Raw genomic sequence first — 12,452 nt, 5'->3', positions numbered from 1 at the left:
AGAGTTGGAACGATGAGACAATCAATTAAGTGACTGACAGAAAATTAATCACCAACAATGTTGATTACAGATTATCATTTAAATAATAATAATAATAATTTCAAGTCATTTTCTTAAGTAAAACTCCGACATTTGGCTACCTGTTTCCTCATTTCCAATCTTTGTGCTAAGCTAAGATAACCAGCCGCTTCATATTTACTGTACGGACACAGAGTTTTAATGACCCTCTGAATAAACTCAAGAGAAAATGCAATGAGACAAAATGTCTCATGTCAAACCTTGAGCTCTGGGAAAACATGATGAGCAGATTAATGGATGACAAAAATAACAGCTAGTTAACAGCTGGGAAATTTTATTTCTTGATGTTAGGATAACTCTATCTAAATTGTGCTGTCACTTTAATTAATGTTCTCCTGCAGCAGTATTGCTGTTCTTGCTGCAGAGTCACGCCACTGTTGAATGAATACCAAGAAAGCACTGCTGACTTCCAGCACTGCCATTAACCAGGTCTCCATATGTAATGAAATCCATTCACTCTCACCGGGAAGAGACTTGGCTCGTTTTATCTGACGCCCCATTTTTCTTCCCCTTGCTTGCTTACTATCTCGTCACAGACAGAACTCTTCTTTGGGCTTCATCATTTCTTTGTTAGAACACTCCTTCCTCGCCTGTGTTACAGCATGCAGATGTACACAGACGCACACACACACACACACACACACACACACACACACACACACACACACACACAGAGCAAGTTTGCTGTCTAAACGCCAGCTTTCTCAGCTGTCAGGAGGCTATCAGCTCTGCTCAGCAGCTGGGCCCATTACACTTTTTGTGGCCCTACGACAGATCCAACACAAACTCGCACTTCAGGATCCTCCTCTGTAGCATCTCACCGACAGAGGAGACGTTCAGAAGGAGCGTCCACTTGGCAGATCTCACTCAAGCCTCGCTCCACTTTTCTCCCCGTCTCTCCCCTCAGTCTTGGCACGGATCTTGGCGTTCACGCTCATCTACTGAAACGTCCCATCATCGCTCACTCACTCGAGCCTAGCGGCTGGGAGGCTTTTCGCAGGTATTTCTGACACACCCTGCCCCTGAATCACACTCCGCAGCCGGGAGATTAGAGCCTTTTGTCACCTTGCCTGTCAGAGCTTGGCTCCGGCTGACAGGAGATGGATGTGTCAAGCAGGTGAGCAGTCCCATTCAGAAAAGGGAGAAGAGGAGGAAGGCTGCTCAGCAAAGAGAGCAATAATTTTTATGACAGCAGCTCGTGCATACATCAGTCCAACAGCAGACTGAGGTTGGGACCTGACCCATAAGTCAGGTCAGATCTGGCTGACGGTTGCAAGAATTCTCCATGTAGACACCATGCAGGTGACTACTGGGGGGAGACAGTGGGGATATCTTTACACTGTAGTGAAGATGAGAGGCAGGAGGTCCACCTGTAGAGAACTGTCATCAGTCTCAGAAATAGCTCGCTGTCAGCCAGGCTTGATTTACACGGCTTCTTCCTCTGTCTATACTTGCTCTCTCGTTTTCCAGTCTGCGACCTCTGTCTTTTTTCTTTGTCTTGCAGGAGCCCGTCACAGCACTTGTCAATAGATTTGCGTGGCCGCCTAAATATATGTCCATCTGGCTTAACAGCTTGTAAAGCCTAACACCCACGCCCTCATAGTCTCACCCTGACACATTCTCAGAAATGTATGCTGGAAGGAGAGAAAAAACAAAGGGTGAAGATGATGCCTCATTACTATGAGAAGATATCAGGCCAGCCAGGTCAAACAGCAGATAAAGGCCTCTGGGAGCCATGTGTAATATATTAACCTCCATTCCTGAGGCTATCTGTCTTTATCTGGGCTTGATAAGCTCATTTCACAGCCTTTCAGCTTCACTAAATCATAACTGCACTGTGTTGTGTCACATTCAGTTTCCCCTCCATTTCACAAAAAGCATCTATCTTGCTTGCCAGCCAGTTCCACTACACTGGATTGTATCGCAGGGTAATTTGTGGGAAGTGGGATGCTGTGGCACTTATAGCCTCCTCAGCCTTTATTGCAGCCTCCCACTGTGAACTACTGTTCCCTTTACTGCAGATGTGTTTTTTGTTTGGTTAAGGGGCCTCCAAGGTTTTGATATTTTTATTACCTCTCACGGGTCGTCCATCAGGAACCGGGGCCCGGGTCCACCGCCCGGCAGGCCCTCCTGCCCCCTTACTGCTGCCACACAAAAATACTTTTGTGGGAAGAACTGAGGATAGCTGTCTGGACGTCACACTGAGTTGCACTTCAGGATAATTTAAAAGCCCCTCTTGGATCTTTTCCCTCTCCTTGTGCTTTTTTCCTGTCATCCTCATCCTGGATTACATGCTGAATCAATATTTTGTTGCTTGAGCAAAATAAACCAAATAACCACTCTCCTCCTGTTTTTGGTATATTGAATCAAATCCTTCGTAGTGTTTTTCTAGACGCATTTTAGGGGTGAAAAAATGAGACTTTGCAAATATTTCTAATTCAAGCATTCATTTGTAAAAAGCCTTGGAAAGAATAATACCCCTTCACTGTGCAGGAGTGTACTATATCAGCCCCTTCTGCTCTGATTCATGGGATTGGCTGCAAAATGGGCCCATTCCCTTTTGCTCATGAAATCAAGAGAAAATATAGCTTCAAATGAGGCGTCAAGTCTCTGGAGCATTGGCTGTTATGTAAAATGAATTATGGTACAATGCTGTTGTGTTCTCTTGTTGTGGCAGAAGATGCTCTGGTATGGGCTTTAGGGTGTACTTTGGCCCACTCCCAAGTATTAAAGTGTGCGTGAGAACCTGCGTCTACTGTCAGGTAGAAGGATGCATCTCAACAGTATCCCAGTCAAGTTAGCTGCTTTTTTAACTGCTAAATGAGATAAGTATACATGGGTTTTCCTATTTATTGCTGCATAGTAATATGTAAAAATTACATTTTGTGATGCCTCTACATACAGTATGTTATCCAGGCCTAATGTGTGACTATGTGTTAGTATGTGTGTGTGTGTGTGTGTGTGTGGGTGGGTGGTTTGAATCTGGAGTGACAGCTCCAGCCCGGCCCTTGGCCCCTGGCCCTGCCAACGCTGTGTAACCAGCAGCTGATTTATGGCCCCTGGAGCCCTACTGAGCCTCTTCCTCTTTGGCCCCTGATGTTTTCCAAGAGAGCCTGGAGAAAGGCAACACTTCTCTCCTCCCACCTCCACCATTACCTTTCTGTACTTTTTATGGCATTGAGCTGACTCTCTTGTGCAACAATTAGTTAGCAGGTAGGGGGTTCAGGACCTTAACCAGAGACACTTCAGTGAGCTACAAGAAAGGCATATTTCATCATACTTCTGCATTTATCAAAGCCTGTTGAGAAAGAGTTGAATTTGAAAAAAAGGTATTTTGACTTGATTATAAGAAAATAAATAAATCAACACATGGAGTCAGCTGAACACTACATGACGTGATTACATTGCAAGAAAAGGAGTTAGCAAGCAAGCAGATGAGTCTAAACGCTTATTTAACAGTAAGAGACAAACAGTGGAAATAATTAGCTAAAAGTAATCAACAAACAGTTGTAAATATTGCAACAATGGTGAAAAAGCTGAAAGCAATGGGATAAATGGTTGAAATAGCTAAACTTAATTCATAAATATCGCTAAAAGTATTGAATGATCAGTTTAAAAAGTTAGCTTCAAGTGTTGTAAAAACTGTGAAAAAAAAGCTAAAAGTAATGGATAAATGGTTTGAATGTGCAGTTTTGCCCACTCCAAGGTAGTCATACTAAAGCTAACTTGCCCTAAACATTGACATTTCAATTGTACATAAAAATGATTGGAACAATATCCACTGAATACAGGGATTCCATAGGAATGCTCCCCAAACCAAGCACAGTTCACTGAGTATTGCTAACTGTCATAATTAATAGTGTTAAATAACAACCAGTTTAAATAAACACACTTGGAATATGACGGGGGTGTCAATGAAGGATTGACCTGATGGGGTTGTGAGGGTTCATCAGACAAACAGGTTTGGGAGCTACTAGACTAGACAACACTACTACTACTACCCTCTCTAAGCCTGTCATCTGCTGACCTGCAGGTTGTTCTGTCCGTCCAGCATCCAGGAGGAGAGCTTCTTCTCTGAGGAGCCCGATATGCCCCTCTGACGCTGGGTGTCAAAGGTCAGGCACATGACAGGCTCAGGGTGGGCTTTGGCTTGGCTCAGACTGGACCTCTGGGTTACATCCCACAGCAACAGGGAACCGTCCTCATATCCAGCCACCAGGAGAGGTCCGGGCCCCGAGTCTGGCTGGAAGTGAGGGAGGATGATAAGAGAGAGGAGGAGGGGCAGCGAGACGGGAAGAGAGAACACAAAGAGGAGTGTGAGGTAAGATGTGTAGTAAAAGCCCCAGAAACCGCTGCGTGGTGCTGGAAGCTGAGCGGAGCAGAGGTTATCATCCTGGAAGCTCCCACTGACACTCGGAAAGACACTGTGGGCTTCATTCGTCAGTCTGCTGCTCTCTCTTTCCAGCACTCCATTACAGCACTCCTCACTTTGCTCCTCATCTATATTACCGAGCCACAGACCTCACTGCCGGACGGATACATATAGTGAAGTAACAGACTGAAAAACCTATTTTTCATCTTAGTTCATTGAAATCATTTAAAACTCAAGTTCATTGACGACGGCTGAGTGTAATTTTGCTTGTTATTTAGCTGCTTTTCTGTTATTATAAGTGCACTGACTTGATATAATTTATCTGTACCAATATTATTTCTTTAACCTTTATTTTTGTCTAGGTATGCCATACTTTTGTTATATATAACCTGATAATTGTGTTACCTTTTTCTTTACCTTTAATGCTGAATGTGCTATAGTCTTACATTTGCAGTCTACTTTTTAAACTATATTTTATATGTCATATTGCCGGTGCAAATGCCAAATTCAAACTTATTGATTAGATTATTAAATAAATAAAATACTTATTACTGAGGCACAACATGATGGCTGTAACGTATTCTAATCAGCAATTAAAATAGCAATTACTTTTTTCAATTAATCATTTAGTCCATAATCAGAAAAATGGCCATCACAATGTCCCATAATGCTTATCTCTGACCAACTGTTTAAACTAAATGTTAAAACCCAAATCAATTTACATTCATATCAAACAAAGAGGGAACTTAATCAATAATTCATTCATTAAACAACATTCATGTTGTGTCAATTGACAAATAAATTTATCAGCTAATCATTTCAGCTCTCCACACCTTATTCATGCTCACATACTTACACAAACTCATGTAAAAAAACAGACTATAGTCTCACTTCTTCATCTCAGATCCAGCCGCAATGTTTACAACCGGTGAAACCATCACAGTAAATCTTTCAAATCACATGAAATGAAATGAAACCAGGTGCACAAACAGGCATCAAACACAAAAACTAAACCACACTCCCTCTGTTAAATATACAGAGAGCGACCTGCACCGAGCACAAAATCTAGTTTTATGAAGCAAAGAAAAGAAAACTTGAGAAAATTAAGACGAGCAACATCCAGAGAGAATGATAAAGCGGTGCCTTCCTACAGCTGGGAGTCACTGATAACCTCTCAGTGCTGGCTTCAAAATGAGTGTGTATGATGAGACAGTCAGCGGTTGTGTGGAGGTAAACAGTGAGCCTGTAAATCACTTCTGTGAACGAGAACATAAAGGTGAACTGATAAAAACTGAAGGCTTCATATATCTTTGAAATGCTGAAGGAAAGAAAGGAAGGACTGAAGGAGAGACAGAAGGGAAGGAGGAGGGAGGGCCGACTGGTGAGACCTAACCTCCATCCCATCTTCTATGCACATACATGAAGCACCACGCCTCGCGCTCTCCTTCATACCCACACACTCCTTGATTGTTACCCAAACAATGATTTAAACTTTTCCAAGCTTAAAAGACTTAGCCTGTGGAACAACACAGTACATTTCAGAAGACCCGTGAATTCACAGCACACATACACACTTCATCCTGACTCGTGCCTTCGCTTTAAAAATACCATCAGGCCCCCAGTAAATGCACTGTGCCCTGCAGAAGCGAGGAGGGAAAGAAATTTTTTCCATATGTGCGAGGGGGCCATGTCGGCCATTCTTTCATCCATCTTCAAGTCCTCTTCTCACTTAACGCTCTATATTTCTCTTCTTCCAACTTTAAACAAATTATAGACAGAGTCGTGTATTCCTTCCAAACACATCAGCGAGGACGAACACTAAGGGATTATGAAAACAAATAAAAACAAGTGAAAATCAGTGGCCCCTGCTTGCCGGCAGGGCCCGGGATAAGCGTTCCAGGCTTGGGGCCCACCGTTTCACTTAAGTGTAGAACCTCCTTGATTGATGATGTCATGGGTCAGAGGTCAGGGAACCCTGGGTAGACACCTAATTCATTATATCCTCCACAGGCCTTTCTACAAGAGGGCTCTCTGCTGGAGTGGGGCTGGGGCTCTGGGAGCAGATTCATCACCACAGAACAGCTGGAAAGACAGATGGATGGAAGCTGCTCGAGGAGGCAGGACCAGTGGAGGGAGCAATGAAGCTGGATCTTCTCTAGAGTGGCGACTAGTTGGGTCCTGGGTTGGTAATGTGTCATGTGAGGCATTTTTTCATTACTGTATTTATGGAGATTATTAAACATTATCATTATTTCAGTCAACTACGCTAAAGCCTGCAAATTAAAAGCCAGATATTTTTAGATATGTGTTCAGTCTGTTGGTGGCTTTTTCATTTTATTCCTTCTCTCTCCTTCTTCTTCCACATTTGGTGGAGAGGTTTAAAATCCCTGTTGCTGAGGCAACAGAAAAGACAAATAAGTAACCTACAGAGGCACTAAAACCAACTCAAACAAATAGAGACAACATAACTATAATTGCTGAACATTAGATTAGATTAGAACATTAAATCAGTTTTAGCTCCTCAGAGTTTCCAGCAGACGACAGATTCACTGCACACACACTCGTCTCCATATTCAGCTTTTCTCCAATCAAAAAATCAATTTTTTTCTTATAAAATGTCAGAAAAAAAAGTGAAAAATGTCAAGGTCTCATCTTCAAATTGCACGTTTTGTCTGACCAACAGTCCAAAACATTCATAAACATTCAACTTACTGTCACATGAAACAAAGAAAATCAGCTCAGATGGAAGAAGGCGAAGTTACTTCAAGGATTAATCGATTATCAAAAAAAATTACCATCTTACTTTTTTCGATCAAATAATCGCTTAACTGACTGATCGTTTCAGCGTTATTTTTGCCATTTCTTAATCTTTATAAAAGCATGTTTTCCTCCCTTCTCAATTTCATTATCTCTGAGTCAATCAATCAATACACTTTCGATGTGGCCTATCTGCCTCTACACTTGAACTGAACTGAACTTTACTGAAACATGTTTATTCAATTTCACTACTTTCCAGTGTGCATGATCAGACATCCTGATTAAATAGAGCAAGTCCTGATTTCAAGCATTTGTCCGAGCATCACAAGAGAGATACACGTTGTCCCAGTAATTAATCTGAAATTAAATTTAAATTTAGAGAAAATACGTTTTATTAAATTTGTCAGCAAAGGAAGATAGGATGTGTCAGGCCAGTGGGCAGATCAGATCTCTGCTCTGAAAGGCAACTTTCTCTAGTTCAGAGGGCGATGGCAGCAGAAGTGAGCAGGAACTGTCACAACAGTTCAGTTTACGGTGGACACAAGGACAATGTTCTGTCTTTTTACACACTGATGATCTGAAGGTGTTAATATTTTTCTAATTACATCCAATTGTCAAAAATACAGCTGTGAATGTATGACTTGTGCATTGGTCAAATCCTCCACAGCTTGTGTCCTGCACATCTTCTGACAAGCTGTTATTTATCATGATTTTAATGCTACAAAAGAAATGTTACTTGAATCAGGCCATCAACTCCTCATATAAGTACTCTTATTACAGCAGCCCTGGATTCATTTACAGCACAGTTTTAAAAATGTAAAACGCTCATATACTGTAGAGCCTGCAACATTATTTATCTATATATTTATTAATTATTTTTTATTGATTGTAGCTACCGGCCATGGGATTTAATTGCATTGTTCATTGATGGATGTGTGCTGTGCTATTTTGTGTATATTTATTATACTATTTGTATAAATATTAAAGGATATGCCATTTTATTTTATTTCAAGGGTGCCTTTTTAACATCTGGTCTGGGACAACCGATGAATGTTTGGCTTTCAGGCCAATTCTGGCTCATTTACAGTATTTTCTATGTTGATCAATGAGCACTGTCCCTGTCAAATAAACTAACAACATAAATAAATAAAATCTAAATGCAATTAGAGAGAAATATGTGGGTGACATCCTGAATGTATTGTATATTCAGCAAACACTTTTATGTCATTTCCTTATGTGGTAAGTCCTTCCAAAACCATGAACAACCCAGAGACCAACAGCTTGTTTGCTGATGTGGCCGCCACGGGCCTCAGGCAGGCACTGCTTCAACATCAGGAACCAATCGTTTCCTCCGGTATTTGTCCCGGTCCTCCATGATGTCATGGCCACGAGGCAGCAAGGTGATGAGCTGAGAGTGATGGATATCTGTATAGGAACATTTCCTTTTCCCCGCCAGCCTCTGTTCACATTAAAAGCCTTGCACATCATACATCAATACCGTCCCCCTGGCCAAGCCCTACATCCCGGCACACGTCAAAACCCACATGTGGAGGCACTTTCTTCCTCCACGTCCGCCGCATTGTTCACCGCTTCACAGCCAGTCAGATTCAGAGAAATCAGACAGCTTTGTCACCTTTAAGACACAGCCCAGCACGTGAGCTCCTGTCCGGGTGGCATTTTGTTGAAGGGAAGCTGAATTGAGAAGAAAGTGCAGTTTAACACTGCATTTAATCTTTTCCATAAACTCCAGCAGAGAGGGCTTAAAGGCCGACAATAAATCTGTTGGTGAGCCTGTCCTGGAAATAATGGAGGATAATCGTTTCTCGCCTCAACAGTGGGAAGAAGAGAGGGAAGGATGGTGAAAGGGAAGACAGAGAGAGATCATTGTCGGTGGCTTCTTCCTGGTGTGTGTGTGTGATGGAGAGAGACAGGGTGGAGAGAGGGGTGACGGTGTCAGCTGTTGCCTCCTGCTGTGTGAGGTTAAGGAAACAGCGGGTAGCATATGAGCATCTGATGTGAAAGACGACGGGAGCATTTTTTTTTCCTTGTGACTGACAGACAGAGAGGTTCTACACACAAACACACAAACACACAGACACAGACACACACACGCACACGCACACACACACACACACACACACACACACACACACACACACTCATAAATGCACACACAGACTGGGGTTTTTCAGTCTTTTCCCGCTGCTTGGACCTCTGGAGTCCCTCAGTCAGTGTAACAGATGAACATGCCTCGGCCTTGAAAGGAATCAGCCTGAAATGATTTAGAATCACCTGGGCCCTTCTGCTTTGAAGTCAGACAGCTGCCTGTGCTGTATTACAATGATATTATATAATTTATAATGATATAATTGATCATTATGTTTCCTGGCACTCAACGCTGAACCAGCATTGGTTCATAAATCAGATGATGAAAGGTGGGTGTAACAGTGAATCAAAGGGAGAGAAAGAAAAACACAAACACAATGTCAGCATGCACTGTGTGAGACTCTCTAACTGCTCTATAATAATTTCACAAACACAATGTCACCTCTGTGGTTTTTGTAGTTAACTTATTAAAGTACATCTAATTAGTATTCCAGGAATACAGGACTGAATGGACACGAGCCAGCAATTTGCCTCACTCTGGCTTTAAAATGATGAGCTGCGTTTTGATTTCTGTTGCCTGTAAACTGCACAGCTCATAAAATGTATTCAAACCATGCAAAGTCTTGCCTAAGTCTGAAACCCCACTCTGTCCCCTGAAGCCCCAAACCCAAAGAGTTAATAATTAACCATGAAAATAATTACAGGGTCTCGTTAATGGCTGGAAAATAAAACTTTCGACAGCATTTACCAAACAGAAAGCTAACCTTTTGCGCGCATCAGATTGGATGTACAGCTGCAGGCTGATATATGGCTGTGAACCCCCGGCCCTTAGAAACGCTCTAATTACAGTGTTGGAACTTGCTGCCAGCTGAGGAGGAACGGTTGGAAAAATGGCCCAGAACGAGTTGTTGGGCTGTAAATCATGTGCCACGTCTCTCATGTGCATTTTTGTTGACTTTTCGATTATTGCATCTTTTGCTATGGGCTGCTGGCCAATCAGAATAAAGTTGGTAAGTATTGAAAATGTACAAGGTAGAGAATCTCGTGCTTTTGAAAATGGCTGCCAAGGTGAACTCGTTGAACTTGAGATGTAGTTACAGAGGGACACGTTGCTACTTTTTTGGCGGTTAAAAGCACTGCAACAATTTCTGTTAAAACACTTGAGAGGATTGTCTGGTGCTTACCTGCCACAGTTTGATACACATGACCATCCCCAGCTTAGCGTCTGGTAGTAGGGTGCAGACTGGGGTCTTACTGGGAAGCTGAATAATCTTGATCTGCAGAGAACACGTGACAATTAGATCTAAAAACTCACTCGAGATAACTGATCAGTTCACCTCCATATTATACATCCATGCTAGCAGCTGTGTGAGGTAGTACTAAGACACAGCTGTGCATTGGGCTAAATGCTAACATCAGCATGCTAACATGCATCTAATAACAGTGCTGCTGATGATAAGCAGCTATAATGCCTTCCGTATTCTTCGCTGCAGTTTAGCGTGCATGCTAACATTAAAGGGGAACTCCTCCTACTTTACACATCATATCTGTTTACAGGTGTGAGGAAGTTCTTCAGCTTATGTGAAAAAAGTTGCAAAGCCAAAGCAGCACTGGCGCGCCAGCTGCACTGAATGTACTGCAATGGAATGTACTGTTTTCTTTCACGGGGAAAACCTGTTTTAGGACCACATATTTAAATCTCTCCAGTCAAAATGTCCAGTGAAAATAATTCCAGTGTTAAATATGGATATGAAAAATATTCCAGCTGTACACGCTGTTTCCGCTGCTCCTCTGATGTCCGCCCTCTCGCTCTCTCTCGCTCTCTCTTTCCTCTCCTGGTTCGGTGAATTAAGAGTCTTTTTCAACCAAACCACAGTTGGTGATGATTGTTGGAACATTGGAAAGACAAACCAAGAGGGTTTGGGTAAGTTTTATTTTGTTTCTGTCAAGTCTGAATGAAGTGTGTTTCATGATGATAAAACTATTGTTTCTGTAAATGGGGTCTGGTGGCTTTAATGAGAGCGATACGATGGCTATTTCTTGTTAAACAAAACAGATCTTACTGTTGAACAAAAAATGTATCTCTGTAGGGATCCTTTCCATAATGTTGTGAATAACAATCTCAGTTACTGAGTCAGTGCCAAAAACAAACACTTTTATTGGACATACTTTGACAGTGGGAAAACACCCAGTGGCCTTACACTGTAGCCCGTTTTGTGGTTGGCTGCAGTGTTCTCATTCAATATTGGACCAATTTTAAAAATTGTTGTTTCAATTAGGGTAAATATGGTACATGATCAGATAATATTTGCCTGGAATTTCTCCCATCAATTCACTAGTTGTAAGGACATAACTTAACTTAAAACCACAAATGTGAACCTCGTGGTGGAGGAAAAGTCAAGGGCTCATCAAAGTCAGTGGGCTTCATCTTCTGGGAACCATGATATGTGCCTTAGGTTTCATGGCAATCCATCCAATAGCTGTTATGAAAAGAATGCTAAAAAATACCATGCTAAAAAGAGGATATTTAGTCCTTTGTAACATGCAGCCAGCTGTCACCATTTCATGATTTCTGCACATTTTTGAGTGTCAACATGCTAAACTGCTTTGCACAGCAACTTGTCTCATGCTCATGCTCTCCAGTGGTTTCGCTTTTAGGCGAAACCCAGGTGTGAGTCACTTGCCCACCCAGGCTCTAAGGGTGCCTAAAGCTTTCAAGCAGAGTTTCATATGAAAAGAGTCCTCTTTTAAATAATTTTAGGAATTGATCCAACCACACATCCTGGTATTGTTTTGTTCCAGTTTTATCTGTTTCCCTAATTTTTGCTCTAGTGCTGTTTTCATTATTGAGACCCAGCTACAATTACACACACAAACTGCAATTGTTCTTTATATATCTACAAGCTGTCTGCCAAGTCATGATTTGTTTGTCTTCTGAATTCAAATAACAAAGCAGCAACCAGAATCTGTCATTGTGGTTCAGGACCTCCGCAGATCAGAGTGCCTCCAACCGGCAGTACAGTGCCATCCATCAGTGCAGAGCAGCCGCTCCGCTGTCTATAATAAATCCTGCTAAAGCCTGACCCCGTGACATGAATGGTGTTTTCCTGAACACATTGGCACTGATTCTGATAAAATA

At 42.1% G+C, this 12,452-nt stretch overlaps 1 protein-coding gene across 1 annotated transcript in view; it reads right to left on the bottom strand.

Moving 5' to 3' along the window:
* gnb1l (guanine nucleotide binding protein (G protein), beta polypeptide 1-like) overlaps window positions 1-12,452 on the bottom strand; it is a 28,465-nt gene that overhangs the window by 6,176 nt on the left and 9,837 nt on the right. The window contains exons 5-6 of the mRNA XM_041937420.1: window positions 10,498-10,590; window positions 4,106-4,321 (exon numbers count right to left, since the gene is read on the bottom strand). Coding sequence (XP_041793354.1) covers window positions 4,106-4,321; window positions 10,498-10,590 — 309 coding nt within the window. The remainder of the gene's footprint in view (window positions 1-4,105; window positions 4,322-10,497; window positions 10,591-12,452) is intronic.

The sequence above is a fragment of the Chelmon rostratus genome, chromosome 5 (assembly GCF_017976325.1).
Source record: "Chelmon rostratus isolate fCheRos1 chromosome 5, fCheRos1.pri, whole genome shotgun sequence".
Classification (NCBI taxonomy): Eukaryota; Metazoa; Chordata; class Actinopteri; order Chaetodontiformes; family Chaetodontidae; genus Chelmon; species Chelmon rostratus.
Note: the sequence above shows the minus strand (reverse complement) of the source record. Positions and strands in the feature narration are given on the sequence as shown.